The sequence below is a fragment of the Giraffa tippelskirchi genome, chromosome 11, assembly GCF_054371585.1.
Source record: "Giraffa tippelskirchi isolate mGirTip1 chromosome 11, T2T-mGirTip1v1.2.pri, whole genome shotgun sequence".
In the NCBI taxonomy this organism is placed as follows: domain Eukaryota; kingdom Metazoa; phylum Chordata; class Mammalia; order Artiodactyla; family Giraffidae; genus Giraffa; species Giraffa tippelskirchi.
Window position 1 is genome coordinate 129,764,318 of NC_137285.1, and position 25,042 is coordinate 129,789,359.

Genomic DNA, 25,042 nt, shown 5'->3' on the forward strand with positions numbered 1-25,042 from the left:
CTTTTGGAATGCCATTTGAAGCATGATGCTTATATTTTCTCCAAAGTCAACATAAACGATATAATTATAGATTACTGTTACTTTTTCCTTTTGTATTGTGAAATGCCATCAATAACTATTTTGGTGTGAAATAATTTTTATTTCCTAAAGGAAACTGATTGTTCATGTAAATAGTAGTATAAAAATATGTGAACTTTTTTCTTCAGTTCAGTTGCTCAGTCGTATCCGACTCTTTGCAACCCCATGGACTGGAGCGCGCCAGGCTTCCCTGTCCATCACCAACTCCCGGAGCTTGCTCAAACTCATGTACGTCAAGTCGGTGATGCCATATAACCATCGCCTCCTCTGTCGTCCCCTTCTCCTGCTGCCTCCTGTCTTTCCCAGCATCAGGATCTTTTCCAGTGAGTCAGTTCTTCACATCAGGTGGCCAGATACTGGGGCTTCAGCTTCAGCATCAATCCTTCCAATGAATATTCGGGACTGATTTCCTTTAGGATGGACTGGTTGGATCTCCTTGCAGTCCAAGGGACTCTCAAGAGTCTTCTCCAACACTACAGTTCAAAAGCATTAATTCTTTGGTGCTCAGCTTTCTTTATGGCCCAACTCTCACATCCATACATGACTACTGGAAAAACCATAGCTTTGACTAGATGGACCTTGGTCGGCAAAGTAGTGTGTCTGCTTTTTAATGTGCTGTCTAGGTTGGTCGTAGCTTTTCTTCCAAGGAGCAACTGTCTTCTAATTTTATGGCTGCAATCACCATCTGCCGTGATTTTGGAGCCCAAGAATATAAAGTCTGTCGCTGTTTCCCCATTTATTTGCCGTGAAATGATGGGACTGGATGCCATGATCTTAGTTTTTCGAATGTTGAGATTTAAGCCAGTTTTTTCACTCTCCTCTTTCACTTTCATCAAGAGTCTCTTTCGTTCCTCTTCACTTTCTGCCATAAGGGTGGTGACATCCGTATATCTGAGGTTATTGATATTTCTCCCGGCAATCTTGATTCCAGCTTTTTTCTTAGTGATCCATTTATCTTAGTTTATTTTTAATGTTTTCACTTATGAAATATTGTTTACCATAATTTTCTCAATGTGTAATTTAGATCTGCAGCTTATTTCATTATTGTTCTATTCCCTAGAATACATTTGAACTTGTAATGAAATATAGCATATGGATGATGTTATAAACTGATTGAAATACTGTGCTAGTAAGTATGTTGCTGAATTTTAATTTCCCTCAGAAACCCACAAGAATTGTTAAATAATTTAGTGTGGATTCATAATTCTCAGTTTCTTGTCTTTCTTTAGTGTGCTGTTTTGAAATTTGGGGATCTAAACCTTACTGCAATGTAACTAATAATTTGAACTACCAAATGAAATATTGTGTTTAATGTCATTATATCTTGTGTATCTTCATTTTCTTATTTCCCAAAGAAACAAAGCCTTCAGAAAGTCATAATAGATAAAGGGAGGATTATGTCTGAAGTCAGTATCAAATATTATTTGTGGAAAAAGAGATGATGAAATAACTGTGAGGATTTTTCTTTGAGCTCTAACTTCTAAATTCAGTTCTAAATCAAACTACTTAGTTTTGTTTATAAATGTCTTCTTTCTATACCTTGAGTTCTTATTTTGATAAATTAAACACATCTGGATCAATTTATTATAGTCTCACTTAACCATGGAGCAAGTGGTAATAAATAACAGAGGCTCCTTTTAAAACCTTCTAACTCCATCAGTACTCCATCAATTGAAGTGTACAAGTGGTTAACGATTACAGGAGTCAACGTCCATGAATGAATCATTTCCATTTGATGATTCCCTGTGGTGATGAGCTAGCCAGTACAGTAAACTTCGCATTTTATAAAGCATTGCTAGGATGCTGTACAAGAGTATTTTGTGATTTGTTCAAGTAATATTGTAATGGAAATTTCAATAAAATGAAAGACTCCCAAAATGATCACAATCAGCTGTGTTTTCATTGCAACAGCACTTAAAGCAATACTACAAAGCTCTTTGAAGCGTATTTCGTGTATATTTGCAATGCTTTATAATTTATATTTGATTTATAGTTTTTCTTTTCAGGGTTCCTGCTACAGCCTACTGTGGTGCTCTCTATTTTGATTTATTGTAATTGATCTGCTCTTAAATGTTGACTATACTTTATTGACTGCTTTAATTTTTCCCCTCAATATTTATTCAAAAGTTGATTTAATACTGTTTATTGTTGATGATTTTACGATTACTTCTTATAAAGAGAAACTTCCCACTTCTAATTTCCCTTAATAGTTCTCTTGCCTGTGACAATAACTATTTAATCAAAGAAGGAAAATAGATGACCTCTTTTCTCATTTATCCTAGAACATAGATAAAATCCCTTCCTTACGTGAACCTTTTTTCCCATGACTAACAATAACAAAGAAAGCTGATGTTTTATTAAATGGTGAATAAATGTCAGCTAATGTTTTCAGAAATTGTAGGATAAAATTCACTGTTTCAAACACTTATCAATATTTTGATACTTATTCTTTGGATTTAAATTTCCAGCTCACTTGATGTGATATTAAGTTATAGAGTTATTTCAAGTTTACTTAGTTGTGTTAAATATGCAAGGGAAATATCAATTAATAGTCAGATATGTTTAGATGCTATTTATTTTAGAATTACAGAATATTTGAGCTTGAAGAGATCATGTTTTTTAATTTTCTTGATGTATCATTGAAGAAATTAAATCCTAGTAAGAGGCAAAGTGATTTGCCTGAAGTCATATAGCCACATTTTTAGATAAACAGATTAGCATGTTACTTATACATAAAATATTAAATAATTAATCTGTTGAATTATATGTGTTTCAGAACATGGATAAATGATCATGACAGAAGAAAAAATAATGTTTACATTAGATAGAATTATAATGTGAATTATTACAAATTAAAACAATTAACAAAATTAAGAAAAAAATTTAATGATAGAGTAAGTCAATATTTGCTATACTTAGTTCATTTGCTTTAGTTACAACTTGTTCAATCAAAGTAATAGATGTAGACTGGCTCTGATGAGAATTATCCTAGATTTCATTTATATCGTACTGTGTAGTGAAGTTATAACACTGAGCCTACTAATAATAACTTTGCTTCACAGTAGAATGTTACTATATATCTCCTAGAATGCAAGTGATGCTTCTTTCATATGATTATCATATTGAGGTTTATATTCTAAAGTTATCCCTGAAGTTATAAATTGTTTTGTAGAATTGAACTCTAGCATAGATGTTTTTTACTTTTGCCTGTAGAATTTAAAATTTGTCACGATACTTGTATTTAAAATTTCACCTGCAGTTTTAAAGTAAATATTTATTCTTTATGTAATTTGGTGAAATCTAGACTGTTTCCTTATAATGTCTTTTGTTTAGGTATCATATTGTACCTATCAAATTGTCCCAGTAATTCAAATTGCTTTTCTGTTATGCTTTTTTAGTACTTTGTGAGATACGGCTGAGAATTTAACAATTAACTAAAATTGGAAGACTTAGGAAAAAAACCTTGAAATATAGGTTTAAAGAGGCAAGAAGATCTAAATTTATTTAAACTTTATGTTAACATAGAAATTTAACTTTCAAGGACTGTACCATTTTTGTAAAAACAAATTTTTTTAGAACAATATTTTTTTTTTACAACTTAAAAATATTTCTATAAAAGTAGTGTATGGATGTACATCTGTGGTGTATTTCATGTCTTGTGGTAGTATCCTAGTGTTAATTATGAACTCCAAATATAAAAAGCAAGCGGTGATATGTTATGGAAGAGTGGTTTTGGCATAGAAACATTTTAAGCAGTAACAACAATTACAAGTCTGAAATTAGATAAACTCCTGAAAGGCAAAGTTGATTTATTTTTAAACCTATTGTGAAAACTAGTAGTCAGAAAATAGTTCAGCATTGTCTTCTGACAGTAAAATATCTTGCTAATTAACAGAAAGTGCTGGTTGTTTCTGCCTAATTTTCACTTCCCAGCAATAGTAAGAAAGAATTTTCTTCATCTGGTTTAATATTTTAACGTTTATTATTTTACAGTAGCCTGTTCCTGATCTCATTTGATATACTCAGTGTTTATATATTTTAAACCTTTTTCAAATGGTTAACTAGATCATTTGAAGTTATTTGAGGTATTACTTTTTACTTCAATCATAGGTAACTAAACTTCCTTCTTTGCTTATTTGTTTGTTTGTTTTGTAGGATCAGGTATTCATTCAAAGATATCATTTCTACTTTGTATCTTAAGATTGTGTCAAATAAATAATAGCCTTGATACTTTGTAATATGAAGACAAATGATATTGTCTCACAACAAATGATAACATATTCTGTAACTCACAACTTGGCATAACTTTCCAGGCTTTAACTGATTATCAGCTTATTTTGGGGTCATGTTTATTGTGACATAAATCTAGAACTGAAGATGGAGAATTGAGAGTAGAAACTTAATTTTAGGTGAAGGATTGAAGGAATAATCGGAAAAATTGACTTTTTGTGTAGTTTAATAGTGTTTCCTTCTCAAATCCAGAGAGCATGATTTAAGATGATTTAATTTAGAATGAATTGGAAATATTGGACATTTTTGGTTGTTGTTTAATAAATAGAAATAACTCCGAAGAAGCACTTGAAAAGTGAAAGTAGACACACAGGGAAGACTAGCTTCCCTTTGTTATAACAATTTATAGTTTTTTGTTTGTTTCAAAGAAGTTGTTCCCCTTGTATTTTAACATAATATAGTCCTGATGCTTAAAAAATATCCTTGTACTAGTTTTCACGTTATACTTATTGTTTAGAAACCTAAATAATCTCTGCAGTAATGCTCATATTTGACATTTAAGTACCTTTGTAACTCTGAGATGCTTTTATTGTTCTGGTTTATTGCTTCAAGTACTCCAGCCACACTTTTTTGAAAATGGGAGGGGGCAGTGTCATAACTGTGGAAAGTATGGGAGGCTCACGACACAGGTTTCATGAACACAGGTCCAAGAAGAGAGACCATCGTACAGGCTTTTGAAGTTCCTGATGCAGTCAAGCTAAACAGGTGTTATTTCTGTTATAGTGAGACCTTTAAGCTCTTTAATTATTTTTCATAGGTAATAAATCATTTTAACTCTCTGACTTAGTTTTCTGATTTTTGATTTATGCCATTTTGAAAGTGTTTCTAAATACATTTGAGACAGAATTAGATGTCATGCCATTATTGTCACTGTCAAATATTTAATAGCAATAATATTAGTAGTGATCTGCAGTGTATGAAGTGTTTTTATATGAATTATCTCTTTATTTCATATAACTGTATTAAGCCTCACCTTTATTAATTGACTTTCCAAGGTCATAGAATGGAGACCCTTTTCTAAATGAACCCCATTTGTTAACTTCATTTTCAGTGGTCTTAAGGGTACTCATGTGTTTTTCTAGCACCGTGTTAGAAGATTCTGTTGAAGTAGTTGGGTAAAGTATTGGCATATCTTATGCAATAATCAGAACGAAGAACTCCTAAAAGAATCCAAAATCTAAGATTCAAACCGAATAAAATTGACACTAATTCCAGTTATCTCTAATGAATTTTAAGACTATACAAATTAAACAAAATCTTCATTTAATATCTAAACTTTATTAAAACAGTTTTTCTTGACAAACAATATTTTCTTTAAGAATTTTATAGGTTTTCCTAGGCAAACAGGGTGAACAATATCTATCACAGGATTATTAGTTGAATGTTTAGTGAGTTAATGTATGCTAAACACCTAGTAGACCTTCTGGCACATGTTAGATGCTCAATAAATAATAATTCCTTTTTTCCTTTATCCTTTTGAAAACAAAATTTATTTAACTACCTATTTGTAGTTTGTATCCTTACAAACATATCATTATATTTGTATGCATTCAACAAATATTTATTCAGCTCTATGTGAAAGGGCTTCCCAGGTGGCTCAGTGGTAAAGAATCTGCTTGCCAATTCAAGAGACGCTGGTCTGATCCCTTGGTCGGGAATATCCCCTGGAAAAGGAAATGGCAACCCACTCCAGCATCCTTGCCTGGGAAATCCCATTGACAGAGGAGTCTGGCAGGCTACAGTCCTTGGGGTCACAAAAGAGTCACACATGACTTAGCAACTACGCAACAACATCAGCAACAGTGTGACAGGTACTGTTCCAGGAATTAGAGATACAAATTGTATTTCCTCTTTTAGCGCTTGTCTTCTAGTGATGTGACACAGATCATAAACATAGTACAAAAGAAGGCTATAAGGTTGATTTTACATGGATAAGTTCTATGAAGAAAAAGTGAAGCAAAGAAAGGGTCAAGGGAGAAATAAGGGTTGATGGTGGAAAAAACTTTTATTTGGGACAGCCTTACTAAAAATTATATTTAAGCAAAATCCTAGAAGAAAAAATAGAACAAATGCTCCATCCTTGAATATCTGCTGTGATTGGGCAGGCAGGTGGCGCATTAAGTACAAATACTTTGTAACAGGCATGTGTTTCAGGAACAATAAGGAGGCTCTGCTAATTAGAATAATGATTCAGGAGTAGAGGAGTGGAAGTTAAGATGAAGTAGAAGATGGAGTCAGTTAAGTTAGATGAGGTTTGCTGGGGTTTTTTTGAAGGGCTTTGTGAAATAGGAGGTCATTAGAAAGTCTGGAGCAGAAGAGGAATGACATGATTTGATATTTGTGCCACTCAGAAATAAATTATAGAAACTAGGAAGTTTTGTTAAGAGCATATCAAAGGAGAGGCTGCAAAGGTTCAGATAACTCTGTAATGTATTAACCATGCAACCTGAGGCAAATATTTCTCCACGTGAGATAGAAACAATAATAACATCTACCTCATAGAGCTGTCATGTAAAGTAGCCCCCAGTTGTCATACATAGAAAGGATCTGGTGAAGCTTTGCTATTATTAATAATAATGAGGATCGATTTATAGGATGACCCATTTTATGCTAGTGATCTAGAATTGATTCTTAACATCTGTTAGGGTCATTGATTTAAATGTAAAGCTATATTATAAACTAGAAGTGGTCATGAGTATGAAGGAAAAAATGCCTCTACTTATAAATTGGTACTTTAGATTTTGAAAGGGTCAGATTTTGAGAGTATCATGTTGATTTCCGATAAAACAGATTATTTACTCTGCTTATAGCAGAGGTTTTCATGGTCAGTGCTCTCATCTTTCTTTGATCCAAATAGGTTTGAAAGTTTTGTGACAACCTTGACATTTTTTACAGCTTTATCATTTGTATCTAAACTAAGCTTTGATTCTTATGTGCTCTTCTTCATGGTAGCACTCCTTCTGTATTCCTCATATGAACCCTTCCACTCTTACCTGTCATTATCCTAATGCAAGTCCTATATTTCATGGCCTCTTATCTGTTTTTGTGCTTCTTGAAGTTGGAAGTAGTAAGTATCATTATTATTATTATTATTATTATCATCATCTTTATAGTTATTAGTTTTAATCACTCACTATGTGCCAGGAAGCATTCTAAGCATTTTATAAACACAAATTTATTTCATTCTCATTGTAACTCTGTAAGGTGAATGTTTAAGAGTTCGTTTTATAACTAAGAGAACAGACTCAGAAATGTTAAACAACCTAATATCCAATCTAGTCTATTTAATTCTTTTTACAAGTCCTATATGCTATACAATTAAACCAGTTAATGATTCAAGGATAATGTTCCTTTGACTTTATTTCAGATTTTTCCTTTCTTCTGATGCACCTTCTTTCCTCTGTTAGGCTTATCTGGTTCTAACCGAGGTTTGACTTGGGGCCATCTTCTTTGAGGAGGGAGACTTTTCAGACCATGACCGCCTATAGTATTACTTGCTTCCATAAACGGAGAAGACAGTGGCATCCCACTCCAGTACTCTTGCCTGGAAAATCCCATGGACGGAGGAGCCTGGTAGGCTGCAGTCCATGGGGTCAATGAGAGTCAGAAACGACTGAGCAACTTCACTTTCACTTTTCACCTTCATGCATTGGAGAAGGAAATGGCAACCCACTCCAGTATTCTTGCCTGGAGAATCCCAGGGACGGGGGAGCCTGGGGGGCTGCCGTCTATGGGGTCGCACAGAGTTGGACATGAATGAAGTGACTTAGCAGCAGCAGCAGCTTCCATAAAACATAATTTACTCCTTGTTAACATTGACATATAACTATACACTGACACTTGACATGTCTGGAATTTTGTTATTTAATCATTTCAGGGATTCATGTTTGGTCTCTTCAAATAGACTGAAAGTCTATTAGGAAGCTAGCAGTATATTTTATAATTCTTTTTATCTCCCTGTAAAATTTATACTCCAAAATTCTCTATACTTCATACAGAATTTATGCAATAAGTGTATAATTTTTACTTTATTAACAAGGTTATTAGATAATTGATTTTAGTATGAATGTTGCTTCATTTGGCCAACTTCATTTGACCACAATTGAAAGATGTATAAAGTCTTCCTGGTCAGTTAAAAATTGAGAAATTTTGGATTCTTTGTTTCTAGTAATATGTCAGAATACCAGTGTATTTAAATTAGGCCTACTGTCCCATTCATTTGAAAATGCAGTTGTTTACGCTCCAAAATATGATTAGTATTGTGATAAAATTTTAAAGGGCAATACTAAAAATCTTTAAAGGTATTACTATCTGAATAAGAAAAATAATAATAATATTTACATTTTAAACATTTGCTTTTAAAGAGTATTTAAAAGATCATCTAGTAAGCTGTATTTTTTTAATTTGGGCTGAATTAGAAGATAATTCAAAAATATTTTCTTAGTTTTAAGACAGCAAAGTCAGAGTAATTATGGAATTGTCTTATTTCAGATATATCATAGGTGATTTTTATTGCATTTAAAATTCTTTGAAACTTCTCCCTCTAGAAGTCTTAGCATTATTGAGAGGCTCCTTTTAAAGACCATCTACCAACTGAAGGTTCTGTTTGTGTTCCTTCAAATTAAGAAGCTATGAAATGTTTTTTGTATGCTAAATTACTTTTGTACTTAGTATAAATTATTTGGGCTTCCCAGGTGGTGCTAATGGTAAAGAACCTGCCTGCCAGTGCAGGAGATGTAACAGACAGGGCTTCAATCCCTGGGTTTGGAAGATCCCCTGGAGGAGGCATGGCAGCCTACTCCAGTATTCTTGTCTGCAGAATCCACATGGACAGAGGAGCCTGGAGGGCTACAGTCCATAGAGTTGCACAGCCTCGGACACAACTGAAGCAACATAGCATGCGTGGATAAACTATTATGGAATTTAGGCCTTTTGTGAATAATTATTTTCTTAATTAAAATGTATTTTATTAATATTATTTACATAGCACCATACCATTTTTAAATTTCCTTCAAGGATATTGTCTTATTTGCATATCCCACTAACCTGGTGATATGGGCTAAAATGGTATATTTGTCTCCATTTATACATGAGGAAATTGAGATTCAGAGAAATTAAGTAACTTGCCCAAACTTTATGGCAATTAAGTGATAGATTCTGGATCAGAAATCAGATATTTTGACCTTTGATCTCTTTCTTGTATACCCTGCTGCCTCGTTCATATCTTGTTTTTCAATTCATGTAATACTTGAAAGTCACAGAAGCAATTTGTTCTAGATTAGATTAGATATTTTCTTCAACTTGCCTCTTCTAATTGTTTTGAATTTTTAAAGACTTTTTTGATTATTTTTCTTCTTCCTAACATATGGAACTCTTTGTAACTTCTTAAGTTTTAGTTTATAACATGTACTCCACATGAGGATTTCATGGTTGTGTAGTGTTTCTTAGTCTGAAACTTGTCCAATCTTGATTCACATGTTTAAACAAGTTAAAGAATATGAAGTTCCTCCTCACCCACCCTTATACATGTGCATGCACATGCATACACATAGACACATATACACACAGTGAATTGAACACTAATACTTATGTATATGGGACTTCCCCAGTGGCTCAGTGGTAAAAAATTCAGGAGACACATGTTTAACCCCTGGGCTGGGAAGATGCCCTGAAGAAAGGAAATGGCAAACCACTCCAGTATTCTTGCCTGGAAAATCCCAATCCATAGGGTCACAAAAGAGTCAGACACGACTGGGCGACTAAACAACAGCAACTTATGTATATAGGTTTGCTTTGATGTGTATAAAATTGATGTTATTTGGAGGCTGAGTAATAGAAAATATTACCGTCATTGGTTTTATTTTAATGGTGATTAAGATTTAATACTTAAACCACGTTGAAGCCACCATCAGTAAAATGACTTGTGCCCCCCACCCCCAACAAGAATTTTTTAAAGAGCATTTGCTGAACACATTGATGTAAGAATTCAGTATTCCATTATTTTCACATTATTTTTCCAAATCTATACACTTAATAATCCTTAGAAGAAAATAACTATCATGCTTGGTAGTTGTGTGTTATTCCTAGAGAAGTCTTGTCTGTTCAGAATATACCTTATCTGAATTTCTTGATGGTGTTGAATAAAAACTGTTTTTCTTATTCCAAAATATACTGACAGATTAGCATTGTCTGTGCCTGAGATCTTTGAGAAATTAAGCTTATTGAGACCACTCATGCCATATTGTTCTTAGTCATTTGTGTTAGTTCAACCATTGTATTTGAAAGCAGATCACATGGCAGTCCATTGTACAGGACTAAGATTTGTGACTGAAATTCATTCCTTATTATAGGTAAGAGTAAAAGTTACTCATCACCAGCAAGGATGAATACTCTAATTGTTTGATGTAATTGAAGAACATATTTTGTGAAGAAGAGAAAAAATAAGTTTTGTTATGACAAGTAAGATTTCTTTTGTGAATAAGATACAATTTAAGCTACAAGATGAAATGTTTGCAGAATTTAGGCAGAATGAGTCATCATAGTAACACCAATACTCTTGATAAAATAAGAAAGGAGATAAATTTATTGCAATGCATTGATTGTTTTGTTTGTGGTATAACTTTTAGGTTCTTTTGAGATTTTTTTCCTTTTACATACGCCCAGGTAATAGTTACAAATAAAACAAAAATAAGCACATAGCAGACGGATACTCAACAGACCTTGACAAGACAATAGTAAATCAAGGGGTTTTGTAGGAGAAATGGTTGCTGACTATGAGGTTGGTGGCCTTCTATGTTCACAGTTATATGTTCTAATTTATTTCTGGTCTGCAAATGCATCAGTATGACAAATGTCTACCTGTCAACAGATTAGACAGAAAACATCAGTAAAGTGTTAACAGAAGTCTGAGTGATTTAAGCACACAATGGTGGAATAATAGCTTGCCGTAGCGATTATAAACATCTCAGTGACATTATAAACCAGATTACTTTCTAGTGTTTTTTTTTTTTTTTGTCAGAATATCTGTTATATCATATATCCAAGTAACTAGCTCATCTCAACATTTTCCTCACTAGCTACATCAAAGAGCTCTCCTCTGTTCCATTTGGTAAATGTATGCCAGGTACATTATATTTGGGGCACAGTGTTCCAAAGGCTGCATGGTGTAATATATAGTGTAATATATATAATGAAAATAATTTAACTTACTCATATATATATGTGTGTGTGTGTGTTTTATTAGGATGAGCTTTTAAAAATACAATTTGGACTTAATGTTCTTCAAGCACTTTCAGGAACCAAACTTCTCGCTTCCTCTATGTATTAATGCTGTTATCATTGGGCCTATTACACTTGAGTGTGTGTGTGTGTTTTAAACTCTCTTCAAAATCTCTGTTCAGCAATATTCCTCACTTCACTGTTTCAATTACTACAAAGACTGATTCTACTCCTGTTTGAAATTCTTAAACCTCTTTGTTCTCCCTCTCAAGCTGTGCGTATCCTCACATATTTTTAGTTTTCTCTCTTCTGGAGTAAGAAGTTGATACTTGGCCCTTCTGGTCCTAACTGGGAGGTGGCAGGGCATGGAGGGGAGTGAGGAAAAGGAAATGCTTATTTCTGCCTCTGTCTGTAATTATACAACTAATTCATGTTTTCTTAAGTAAATGACTCTAATATGCTCATCTGTAAAGTAGAATTATTTTACCTACTGTGCAGGCTGTAGTAAGAATTATATGAGATCAAGTTTTTAAAGTGTGTGACATAGTTAACGTAATTGCAAATTAAATGGTGTCAGTTACCTCTTAGTTACCTAGATTAGCATGCTTTGTGAGCCTTTAAACAGTTCTTCTTACTTCTTCACTCACCACATCTATAATAATTACTGTCTTACCTCTGTAAAAAAGCAATTAGTAGTACATGTTTAGGAGACAGAACTGTTTTTGAAATCAGGTTTCACCATTCAATAGCTGTGCCTCAGACAGCTTGTCTAGCCCTCTCTAAATCTCCCCTTTCTCCTCTGTAAAACAGTAATAATAATAATAGTGACTTAGCTCAGAGTGTGGTTTTGAAAATTGCATTCAATTAACTAAATGTGTGTGTGTATTTATGCCTACATATAAAATGATTGAAAACTACAGATAAAATATTTAGCACCACATTTTGCATAAAATAAATATGAAATAAACATGCATACATTTGTTACTAGTCTCCATTCCTGTTGCCATTTCAGGCTTTTGTGTCCTCTTAGCTGAGTGCTCCACACCAGGTCACTGCTATATTCTCACACCATCCATCTCATACTGTTGTCAGTCAGTCTATTTTTTGTATATAAAAAAGCCCTCAAAGCTGTCCAGTGTCTAGCAAATATGGTATAAATGACTTGCCCTGGCTTTTTAGGACTGCTGCAATTGGATCTCACACTGCCTTTCCTGCATGATCTCTAGTTTGGCTATCTTACCCTGCTACTACGAGCAGTAAAACAGGCTACATACTGCAAAACTAACCCTGTATCTGGAGCATACATGAAAGGTTTTTTCTTTTTTTTATTTCTCTTTTTTTCCTTTTTCTCCTTTCCACCCTCTTCTTCTAATAAATCCTAGAGTCTAGTCGAACATGCTCTCCTTATACCAGACATATCCTTTTCCTACGTATTTTTTAAATTCTTTAAAAATGTTTTTTAAAATTCTGATTCTCTTTGTTTTTATTTATCCAGCAGGTATTTATGGATTACATTCTGTGTGTTATTTATTGTTTGCCACCAGCAACACAAATGTTTAGGACACTTTCAAAGGTTATTCTAAAAAAAATGTAATAATAATAATAATAATAATAAGATACTATATTAGAGAAACTCAGGCCTCCAGGCTGAAAACTACATGAGAGCAGGACCCATGTCTATTTAGGCATACTCTTGTATTTCTAACTTTTAGAATAGAGCTGTGGACATATTAGTGTTCTCAGAATTATTTGAGAATAAAATTTGAATAAAATTTGAGAGATGGAATAAGACAAATGGGAGAGAAGACATGAGACAGCTTGGCATATTTGATTATTGCACATACTTCTGTATGGCTGTAGAATACATTGTAAAATTCATGTCTGGGTGTAGTGAGAGATAATGTTAGAAAGAAATGAAGGGGCCAGAATATGAAGAATATTGTCCATTTTAGAAGTTTGGACTCTATCATGGACTTTTGGAGAGCCTGTGAGAGGGTTTAAGTAGGAATGCCACGTGCTGCTATTTTATTTTAGAAAGAATATCCTGTTAACAGTGTAGTGAGAAGAATTAGAAGTTAAATTAGAGGTATGGATATGAGTTTTGAGGTTATTGCATTAATAAAGCAAAGAAGTTTGAGTGCTTTGAATTGATGATGAAAATAGAAAGATTTAAGATATATTTGTATGATAAAATCAACTGGACTTGACAACTGATTAGTTTTGGAGACTGTGGAACATGAGAAGAAAGGGTAAGCTCTGACTTCTGCCCAGCCTTCAAGGCCCAGCTGAACTGTAGCCTACTACACTTTCATTCATCTAATTTCTGATTAAAATTAATATTTCTTTTTACTCCTTGTAAAATATTATATGTATCTTTCTTATATTGTTGATTTCTTTTTACTAATTGTTATTTGTAAGCATGTCTAAAGTCTCTCACCAAATTGGAAGTCTCCTAACTTATCTTTGTATTACCTTCTATGGCTTTATCTATATTGGATCTTCCATAAATACGCAGATTGTCAATTAATGCCATGCATTTTAATATAATAACCTCCTGAAAAAACTCTAGAAAGTTAAGTATATTCCTGAGGCATTTCAGTATTTTCAAAATGAAGCTAGTTACGAATAGGTGAAATTTAACTAACATTCTTTCAAAAACATTTTAATTCGAAAAATTCAAAATGAGTAATTGCCAGAAAAGAAAATATTCATAGGAAGAAATTTTAAAGTGAAATCAGGCCATATTGTTTCCAAATTCAGATGAGAACCTACTATTAAAAATCTTGCACAGATTGGAAATGACTAATCAACATTAGAAAAATGAAACTGGAAGATCTGCCCTTGTACTGTTCATGGCTAAAAATGTTTTCCTGTCCAATTTTAACAGTGTTGTTCCAGTGTGAAAATGTCAAGAATTAGAAGTCTTATATTGGAAAAAAAGAATCATTTAAGTATCTAGTCTATGGCGGGTGATCTGGGGCAAATCTCGTGATTTCTGTCAGTCTCACCCCTTCAGAGAGCAGCCTTAGCTGTCTTAAAGATATCACATTTGAGAGATATTATATAAAAGGGATACAGATATAATCTATAAAGACAGAGTGGTATATAATGATGATAAATTTGGATTATCTTTATAGATCCTTCTAGCTTTAATCACCTGTGAGTCTATGATTTTAGGTGTTTTAATTTTTTGTTTTCAGTTTCAAATCCATTTGAAAACTGTAACATCTTAAGAAGTAAGTCTTCACTAGTTGCTCTTGTACATAATGGCCAGACATTTTTTTTCAGGCCACATATAAAACATAATTGTCTTTGGAATTTAGTTCAACATATGTATCATCATAAAGTCTTAAGAGAATTAAAATGGTAGAACAGTAATTGTTTTTAACTGTGTTGGAGGCTCATTGTGCAGAGTTCCCACTGGCATATATCTTTGTATTAGGAAAATGCTTTTTCAGTGAGGAATTGTTTTTATTACAATGTGATTACATAATTTCAGTGGGGGAGTATTATGAGATGGAGTGGAAAGAGCACAGGATCTGCTTTTTGGTATTAACTTTGCCCTCAACTAGCTGCCAGCTACCTTCGTTGGGCCTTGGTCTCTTCATAGGTAAAATGAGGGGGTGGAATAGTTTGTTATGTCCCTCTGAATCAGTCCTGAATATTCACTGGAAGGACTGATGCTGAAGCTGAAGCTCCAACACTTTGGCCATCTGATGCAGAGTCCACTCATTAGAAAAGACCCTGATCCTGGGAAAGATTGAAGGCAGGAGGAGAAGGGGACAACAGAGGACGAGATGGTTGGATGGCACCACTAACTCCATGGACATGAGTTTGAGCAAGCTCTGGGTGATGGTGAAGAACAGGGAAGCCTGGCATGCTGCAGTCCACGGAGTCACAAAGAGTCGGACATGACTGAGTGACTGAACAACACAGTTCCCCTCTGAGCTCTGAAATTCAGTGTTTGTACCATGTCCATATCAGATCCACAGCTATTGGTCAGCTATTCAAGTGTGGCTCATCATGGTGAAAAGTAAAATCTAATCTTTTCTATGATATTTAGAAGACCATGGGGATAAAATGTCATTGAGTTGTATTTGATCAAAAGAACTAACCCAAACTAAGAAGTGTCATTTTCTTATTTCAAAGGAGACTGATCAGTAAATAAAAGCATGTTATAGAGTTGTATAATTATTTATCATTATTAATATTCTGAAGAAATTCTGTTATTAATGTGTCTATTGCTAATATTAGATATACGTAGATTTTAAATGGCTTAAAAGTTGGGCATCTTGTGACTCTTTTATGTGATCCTATCATAATGAGTCAAATCTTGAAGAGTATTTCTGAATTCATATAAACAAATGAGTATTGCTGTCTTCATAGTTGTATTGGGAGACTTAACTCTTTTTTTCATATCACATCATTAAATATATACTACACACCTACTATTGTGCACTGATACTACCATATTAAATTGGAGGCAAATTGAAGAATTGTAGTTATGCATCCTATTCTGCAAATGCTAGTTTTTTATTTTCTTTAAATCACCTTCATTTCAATTCTGCTCCTCAGTCTCCCTGTTCTGTAAAGCTATCAATTTCACTTATCCCCCAGACCCCACACACCATCCAGAGCCATGCCAAAGCCCTGCATCATCTTACTCACCTCATATCACATTTAATTTCCCCTAAGATGCCTTTTGTTTTAACCTGTGTAGACCCACTAGGACCAATGGTTGGTTTTTCTACTTCTATGCCATAGAGAGGCATGGAAATCTGGTAGCACGGGGAACCCCTTGACCAAGGATCCATCCCCTAATTCTGTCATCTAACTAGCAGCTCTGAGATCTTACGACCTGTCAGTCACTTCGTTGGTCCTGCACCTCTCTGGAATTTGTTCATCTTTTCCATCTCTCTTCTATTCAATTTCAAAGAAATCTCTTTCTTTTTCTTAAAGATACCACCTACCCAGTGTAACTAACTTTCTCTCTTTCTGAACTTTGTTGTTTTTTTGTAACTAAAAGATATAAAAGTGGTTGTAGAAAGTTTTTTCTTTCTTTTGTGCAAAAATCCTGGAAGAACCTACATTCTAAAGCTCTAGATACCTAGGTGTCTGCTTGAAACAGGAGAAGAGGAACAGAGAGGAGGAAGGAAGGGAGAGGGAAAGAGAGAGAGAGATATGCCTAAAGATGGATTTTCAAGAGTGTAAGTTCCAGTGGGAATGAATCATCTATAATACGTAAATTTTTCTTGTATACTTTTTATGAAGTCATCTCGGGCATGATTCTTATACCATCCACTTATTTTTTTTTCTTATTTTTGTTTTGTTCCTTCTCTCCTTTTTTCTCTTTCTTTATTTCTTTCAGAAAGAGCACAGAAATCAGAGATGGTGAGCTCTTGTTTAGAATTCTCTTTCCCTCACTTACTAGTAATATGATCTTAATCAAATGACATTTTCTCTCTGAACCTGAGTTTTCTGTTTGTAAAAATGTGGATAATGCCACTTTTCCATACTCCCTTACAGACTTCTGTTAGACCAAGTAGGAAGACATTAATGCTTGGAAAGCCATAAAGCAGTGTGCAGATATATAGACTTTATTGATTTAATGCATAGTCAGAGTGGTTTAGAGCCAGTTACACCTGTATTCAGCTGTTGCATTTACCACTTCCTAGCTTAGTGCAATTTTAGCTTCTGTGTGTAGAAAACTTACTAACACCTACTTTGCGGTTGTAAGGAAGAAATAAGATAATCTTTATAAATTTCAAGGTAAACAAGGGTATGTTTTATTCCCACTTCTTAGATGAAGAATTTGAAACTTAGGCAATTAAAATGATTTGGCCAGGGTTATGCAGGTATTAAATGAAATTACTAGAAAAAAAACTGTTGGTATCAAATATGGGTTTGGCTTTTTAGAGAAATTATATCAGGTAATTTCAAAGAAAGAATTCCATATGTTTGTAGCATAAAATAAACATTTGCATATATGTATAGTTGAGATTCATAAAAAGATTATTTGGAAACATTCAGATTTGTTGTTCTTGTGCATATGTTATGCAAAGAAAAATTGTCCAGTTTCCTTATTTTATTATCAAATTTTACAAATTAAAAAATGTAATTGCATGTCATGTTAATGACCCAAGAGAAAAGAAAAACTAATTGGCTCCTTTTTCAGTTGTAGTGCTGGATAACTCACAAGGTCTAGATGTCACTTATTATTTTTAATGGGCATTGTGTATTAGAATATTTAAAATGAAATTTGATGGCTTCACCTATTAACTGAAGACATATGGTAGGGTTCAGTTCTCATTTCATAAATCCTATATGTCTCCCATTTCATCCTTTGTGTTACACTTGACTGGTAATAGTAGACTATGTTTTTTCTATGAAAACTTCCTTGATTGTCAGTATATCACCAAGGGCATAACCATGAGAGATTAAAAAATAATCATGTAAATTATAATCATCTCATTCACATTTTCCAGAATATTTTTTAATACTGAGAATTTTTCTTTTTAAATATTGATTGGGACTTTCCTGGCTTGAGAGAAGGTAATCATATTCAAATTATTTTATTTGATATACTTTTAGTTTAAATCTAGGGTTATATAAGATTTGATGTTAGGGTTTAATAAGATAGTATGACTACTATTTAACTACCTTGTTCACATATATAACTTTTCCAAGCCTAGAAAAGTTCTCTGTTTAAATCATGCTAAACTGCTAGCAATTTTAAAACTGAGGTGAACTATGGTGGAAGATTTTTTCTTTTTCATAGATGTATAAAATAAGTATACAGCCTGGGAGAGGAAATTATTCAATCTTGAGATTTAAGTATGTACTGCTAACAGCCATAAAAATAATAAGACTTCAAGTATTGTTTTAAAGTTGCTATTTAAAAGGGTGAAAAATATATGTAGCCATATGTTTCGTGCTGACAGTTATAGAAGTGCAAGGTTAAGTTATGCTAAAAAATTTACGTTAAAAAGCAGTGCCTGTACCTTTTCATCACATTTACATCTTATGTAATACTTTATATACCTCCTCTTCTCAATTTTCATCAGAAAATTCCTCCATATTATTCTTTGAATAGTAGGCTAACTTTTCTGAGGACGTGATTGGAACACAGGACTCATCATGGTAGCTTGTAGCAAAAAAAAAAAATCAAAGCATAATTGTGCCTTGTCTCTGACCACTCTCCCTGGAAAAAGTTACAACATTTAGGACAGAGAAATGTTCAAATCCATTACAGGAATTTCCTTTGTGCAATGTACACATGAACTGTTTTTTTTTTTTTTTTAAATAAATTTATTTATTTTAGTTGGGGGCTAATTACTTTACAATATTGTAGTAGTTTTTGCCATACATTGACATGAATCAGCCATGGGTTTACATGTGTTCCCCCTCTTGGACCCCCCTCCCACCTCCCTCCCCATCCCATCCCTCTGGGTCATCCCATTGCCCCAGCCCTGAGCATTTGTCTCATGCATCGAACCTGGAATGGTGTTCTGTTTCACATATGATAATATACATGTTTCAATGCTGTTCTCCCAGAACGTCCCACCCTCACCTTCTCCCTCAGAGTCCATAAGACTGTTCTATGCATTTGTGTCTCTCATTCTGTCTCGCATATAGGGTTATCATTGCCATTTTTCAAATTCCATATATATGCATTAGTATACTGTATTGGTGTTTTTCTTTCTGGCTTACTTCACTCTGTATAATGGGCTCCAGTTTCATCCATCTCAACAGAACCGAGTCAAATGTATTTTTTTAATGGCTGAGTAATATTCCATTGTGTATATGTACCACAGCTTCCTTATCCATTCGTCTGCTGATGGACATCTAGGTTGCTTCCATGTCCTGGCTATTGTAAACAGTGCTGCGATGAACATTGGGGTACACGTGTCTCTTTCAATTCTGGTTTCCTCAGTGTGTATGCCCAGCAGTGGGATTGCTCGGACATATACACATGAACTTTTAAAAAATTTTTATGTTTAAACATTTTTAACAGTCTGACTTCTAGTGTATGTTGTCATAATATTCAGTATTATTGGAATAATTGTTTTTATTTTCATCATACCAGTGAAATATTGAGAGAGTGCATTAAACTAAAGAGCATAACTTTCAGAGGATGTGTTGAGAGTATCTTGACTTCCAAATAAATTACAATTCAACTACCTTGTTCACATACATATTTCTTATGCTCCAGGCTTGATTTCTTCCCACCTGGCCTTCTTGTTTTATAATTGAAGTATAGTTGATTTACAGTGTTATGCTAATCTCTGTTATACAGCAAAGTGACTCAATTTTACACACACACACACATACATATCTATATATATATATATAAATATTTACAATCATTTTTTAATATTCTTTTCCATTGTGGTCCTGGTCTAATTTCTAGTTTCTTGCCCAACTCTCAGCTGGCTTTTTATTAGTGTGGCTAAATAAAATAGCTAAGAAATAGATTCAGATCCAGTTATCTTCATTGTGTATCTTGAATGATCCAAGCATTTAAACTTACGTACCCCTGTATATTGTATCCTGTTGTCCTGGTAAATCTTTTACTTCAAAAGTGTTTTGGCTGCTACCTAGATGTTTGGGGCTTCCCTGGTGGCTCAAACAGTAAGGAATCTGCCTGCAATGCAGGAGACCTGAATTCAAACCCTAGATCAGGGAATGGCTACCCATTCCAGTATTCTTGCCTGAAGAATTCTATGGACAGAGAAGCCTGGCAGGATACAGTCCATGGATTCGCAAAGAGTTGGACACGATTGAGCGACTTTCACTATAGATGAGAAATTATATGTCCCCTTACCAATTAGGCAGATATTGGGATATCTTCTTCTAGACCTTCTTTTTTTTTCTAAACTCTGGAGACACCCTGGAATTTTAAGTGACTTTTCCAAGGCAATATAGCTCCTTAGTGGCAAAGATAGAATTTATCACAGATGTTTTGACTTAAGCCCTGGGCTTTTTTCCTGGTCTAATTTGTTAATTAAATATTTGTCCTATGACTACTGTTAGGTATAATCTCTCGCTCTTCTTGAATATCTTTATGTTTAATATAAAGTGTTTAGAGAAACTGTGATAAAGTGAGTCATACCAATTGTAAACTGTTTCCAAATGATGATAAATTGTTGGAAATATTTTTAGCCAGGAGCTTGAAAACCTTAAAAAACTAGCAGCACAACACAATGGCCAGTATGGCCTCATGGGAGGAAATGTAAATTTGTTGTGAACTGGCCAGCCTATGACAAAAATTATTATTTTGTTGATACTCTGACAAATTCTTTTGGACTGATCACTGATAATTGATCCAAACTTAACGTAAAATAAATTGAACTCTAGGCAAAAATATATTAATAATAGTATAATAATTGTTTTTCTGTTTGCTATCGTCTCTGAAAAGCATTATGTGTGTTTAGAAATAAGGTAAGCTGGCAAGAATAAATTTTGTTCATACTAAGTGGTAATTTTCTCTTTCTGTGTTGATTAGGTTTTTCTAGATATGACATTTGGTTCAGGAGGACACACAAGAGCCATTCTACAGAAAGAGCCAGATATTACTCTGTATGCATTAGACAGAGACCCAACAGCATATGCAATAGCTGAACAGCTTTCAGAATTGTACCCGTAAGTAATACTCTTGTATAGACATTTAATTTTGTTGCTCAGTTTTATGGGTCTTGGTTTACCATTTGGAATTTGTTCTCCCTTGTATAATGTTATACTTAACGAAATATTTCCTCCCTTTTTATCCAAAAAGAATTGATGTAAATGATATTTTTAGAACCACTTAAAAATATTGCAGCATTTATCCTTTGAAAATAAGTATAAACACAAAAAATTATTTTTGGCAGATATTTGAAGATGTGTTGAAATCCATCCTTCAATAGTTTTTTGCCAGATAACTCATACTTTAAAAACATTTTAAAAATATTTTATTTATAGTTTCTAAGAATTTAGTGGAGTAAATAAATATGTAAAAATTCTGTAGAATTCATGAGGTCACATACATCAATGTAATGCAATTTTCTTTGAAATCTTTTGGCACTTCACAAATAAATTTAGACCTTTCTATCCCCTGTCAAAAGTAGTGAGCATTTATGGTAGAACTTTAAAACAATTTAGGGTTATTGTCTTTGTAAGTCATAAAAGCATTTTCCTTTAGAGAAAACATTTGAATTAATGAGTTACGTCCATTTGCCATGTTGTTTAAAAGACATCAGGCTGTAAAAGACAGTTATCTTGGAATTCAGATGGTCATCTCCAAATATGTAAAGGGCTCTTTTCTGTAATGGGGAGTTGTTCTATTCTGCTAAGCTCCAGAGACTGAAATCAAAAAAAATAGATGAGAATTTTAGAGATAAGTTGTGACTGGACATAGAGTTTTTACCAGTTGTAGTTGTCCAACAATGAAAAGGTCTCTTTGGTGAAGTAGCGAAAGTAAGACCATGGAAAGGTTCAGTCACAGGCTAAAGTTAGAACGCTGGATTACAAATCTAGAATCGTCTTCAACCTCTCTCAGGTCCCAGACTCTTTGCAGATCTATGTGATTATATCTCCCAATAAAAGTGTAAATAAATATACCTAGATTTTTGTTTGCAAGATCACAGTGTTTGCAAAGTCCCTGGAAACACATTTGACCCCAGGTTCTTTATTTCTAACAAAAATATGGGGGTATGTTTTTATGGCACAGTATTTTTTTAAATCATTCTTTCATTTTAAGCAAAGTAACTTAAAATGCACCTTCTTGAAGTCTTGTACTGGGGCATTCATATTTGTGAAACTTTTTAGGATATGAACATTTGTAGAATGAATGTAGGTCTCCATTATATATCACTAGCATAGACAACCTCATTTTTCTTAGATATTATTGTTTCTAAAGGTGGTGATTCCCAAGATCTCTTATTCTTCCAAACACTCTAGTGTCTTAAATGGAATCTCAAGACTGTATTCTCTTTGCAGTTTACAAATGTGGAAACTATTAGCTATGCATGTTAGTTTGCTAAAAGGCACATATAACTTAATAGTGACAGGGATGGGATGTATATTTTGCTCATCACCCAATAATCTCATTTTACTAAAGTATAGTACTTTATCTCAAATTTTATTGAGGTGTTTTTTAGGTTCATTCACAAAGTAATTCCCTTTAATAAATTAAAGAACAAAAAGATAAATCAAAATAAAACAGAGAGATAATTCAGCTCAGTTCAGTTCAGTCACTCACTCGTGTCCGACTCTTTGTGACCCCATGGACTGCAGCATGCCAGGTTTTCCTGTCCGTCACCAGCTCCCGGAACTTGCTCAAGCTCATGTCCATTGAGTCAGTGATTCCATCCAACCATCGCATCCTCTGTTGTCCCCTTCTCCTCCTGCCTTCAGTCTGGCCCAGCATCAGGGTCTTTTCCAATGTCAGTTCTTTACATCAGGTGACCAAAATAATGGAGCTTCCACATCAGTTCTTCCATTGAATATTCAGGGTCAATCTCCCTGTAGTCCAAGGGACTGTCGAGTCTTCTCCAACACCACAGTTCAAAAGCATCAATTCTTTGGCACTCAACTTTATGGTTCAGCTCTCACATCCATACGTGACTACTGGAAAAACCATAGCTTTGACTACATGGACTTTTGTTGGCAAATTAATGTCTCTGCTTTTTAATATGCTCTCTAGGTTGGTGATAGCTTTTCTTCAAAGGAGCAAGTGTCTTTTAATTCCATGACTGTAGTCACCATCTGCAGTGATTTTGGAGCCCAAGAAAATAATGTCTGTCACTGTTTCCACTGTTTCCCCATCTATTTACCATGAAGTGATGGGACTGGATGCCATGATTTTAGTTTTTGGAATGTTTGAGTTTTAAACCAGCTTTTTCACTCTCCTCTTTCACTTTCATCAAGAAGCTCTTTAGTTCTGCTTCACTTTCTGCCTTAAGGGTGTTGTCATCTGTATATCTGAGGTTATTGATATTTCTCCCAGCAATCTTGATTCCAGCTTGTGCTTCACCCAGCTTGGCATTTTGCATGATGTACTCTGCATTTAAGTTAAATAAGCAGGGTGACAGTATATAACCAGAGAAAATCTAGAATCAATGATACTGAAAAGAAAAAAAAAATGGAGAAAGAAATCTCTCATGATCATTCTTTGAAAATAGCAAAATCCCTTTCAGCCTGATTGTTAATGGTAAAAGAGAGCAAAAATATTTATATGATTAAGATTGAGAGAGAAAACCAACCATAGGCACAAAGTAAATTGTAAGGTGATTTTACTGCAATTCTGTGGCAGCATGTGAACCATAGATTAAATGAATAATGTACTAACAAAATATAAATTATTAAAGTTGATTCAATAATTATAAACCTTTAATCGGTTATGCCATAAAAGACATTAGAAAGGTAACTAAAGTATATAGAAAAACGCATAGTGACCAGGTTTGCAATTGTTATCTAGCTCTTAAAGAATAGGAAAGAGCATTGCCATTTATGCTAGTCCTGACCATGGTAAATATGCAGAGCTCTTAATGTTCATTTTGTATTGAATTCAACAGTGTTTTAATGCCTAATTCTGCTAGAGATAGTATAAAAGAAAAAAGAGAAAAAGTCCAGCATCATTGAAGCATATAAATGCAGAATTCAAAATGCAGTGCTAGTATATCTAAGTCACCCATAATTTAGTTAAAAGAATAATAGTCCATGGGGGTTTCAAAAAGAGTTGGACAAAAAGAATAATAACTATGGCCTTGTAGGGTTTAATTCAAGAATACAAGGATGGCTTCATGTCATACAGTTAATGACAGGTTGATGAGCATCACAAGAATCAATTAGCTGTGCTTATTAAAATCTCAAACACTTTTAGATGTAGGCAGGGCATCTCTTGGGCTTCCCTGGTAGCTCAGCTGGCAAAGAATCTTGCCTGCAGTGCAGGAGACCTAGGTTCAATTCCTGGGTTGGGAAGATCCCCTGGAGGAGGGCATGGCAACCTACTCCAGTATTCTTGCCTGGAGAATCCCCATGGACAGAGGAGCCTGGTGGGCTACAGTCCATGGAGTCACCAAGAGTTGGACACGACTGAGCGACTAAGCACAGCACAACACAGGGCATCTCTCACTCGAGGCTCTTATGACCTGCAGGCGCCATTTCACAGATTCTTTCAGTGTAAAGATATTCAGTGTACCAAGGTGCCATAGTCTAAGATAACTTTTCCTGAACCCTATTAATATTTATCAAATAGAAAGAGTTCTCTCAAAATCAATAAGACAACAAATTCCAATTTGAAAAGTAGGCTAATAATAGAAGAGTCAATCACTAAACATCAGTGTGTGAAAAGATGCTCCACATCAGTAGCTGTGAAAAGGGAAATGAAATTAAAATAATAATAGTATAAAACTTTATACATAGTAAACTGCAAGACATAGCAATTTTGAAAATGAGGATATGGGGGAAAGTATTA

General features: G+C 34.1%; 1 protein-coding gene across 9 annotated transcripts in view; it reads left to right on the top strand.

Moving 5' to 3' along the window:
- The window catches only part of METTL15 (methyltransferase 15, mitochondrial 12S rRNA N4-cytidine), a 375,213-nt gene that overhangs the window by 80,444 nt on the left and 269,727 nt on the right, over positions 1-25,042 (top strand). For all 9 annotated transcript variants that reach the window (XR_014069232.1, XR_014069234.1, XR_014069233.1 and 6 more), the window contains exon 3: positions 21,092-21,228. Coding sequence is in view for 6 of the 9 variants with exons in the window: in XM_081543521.1 (XP_081399647.1) it covers positions 21,092-21,228 (137 nt within the window). In the remaining 3 variants the exon portion in view is untranslated. The remainder of the gene's footprint in view (positions 1-21,091; positions 21,229-25,042) is intronic.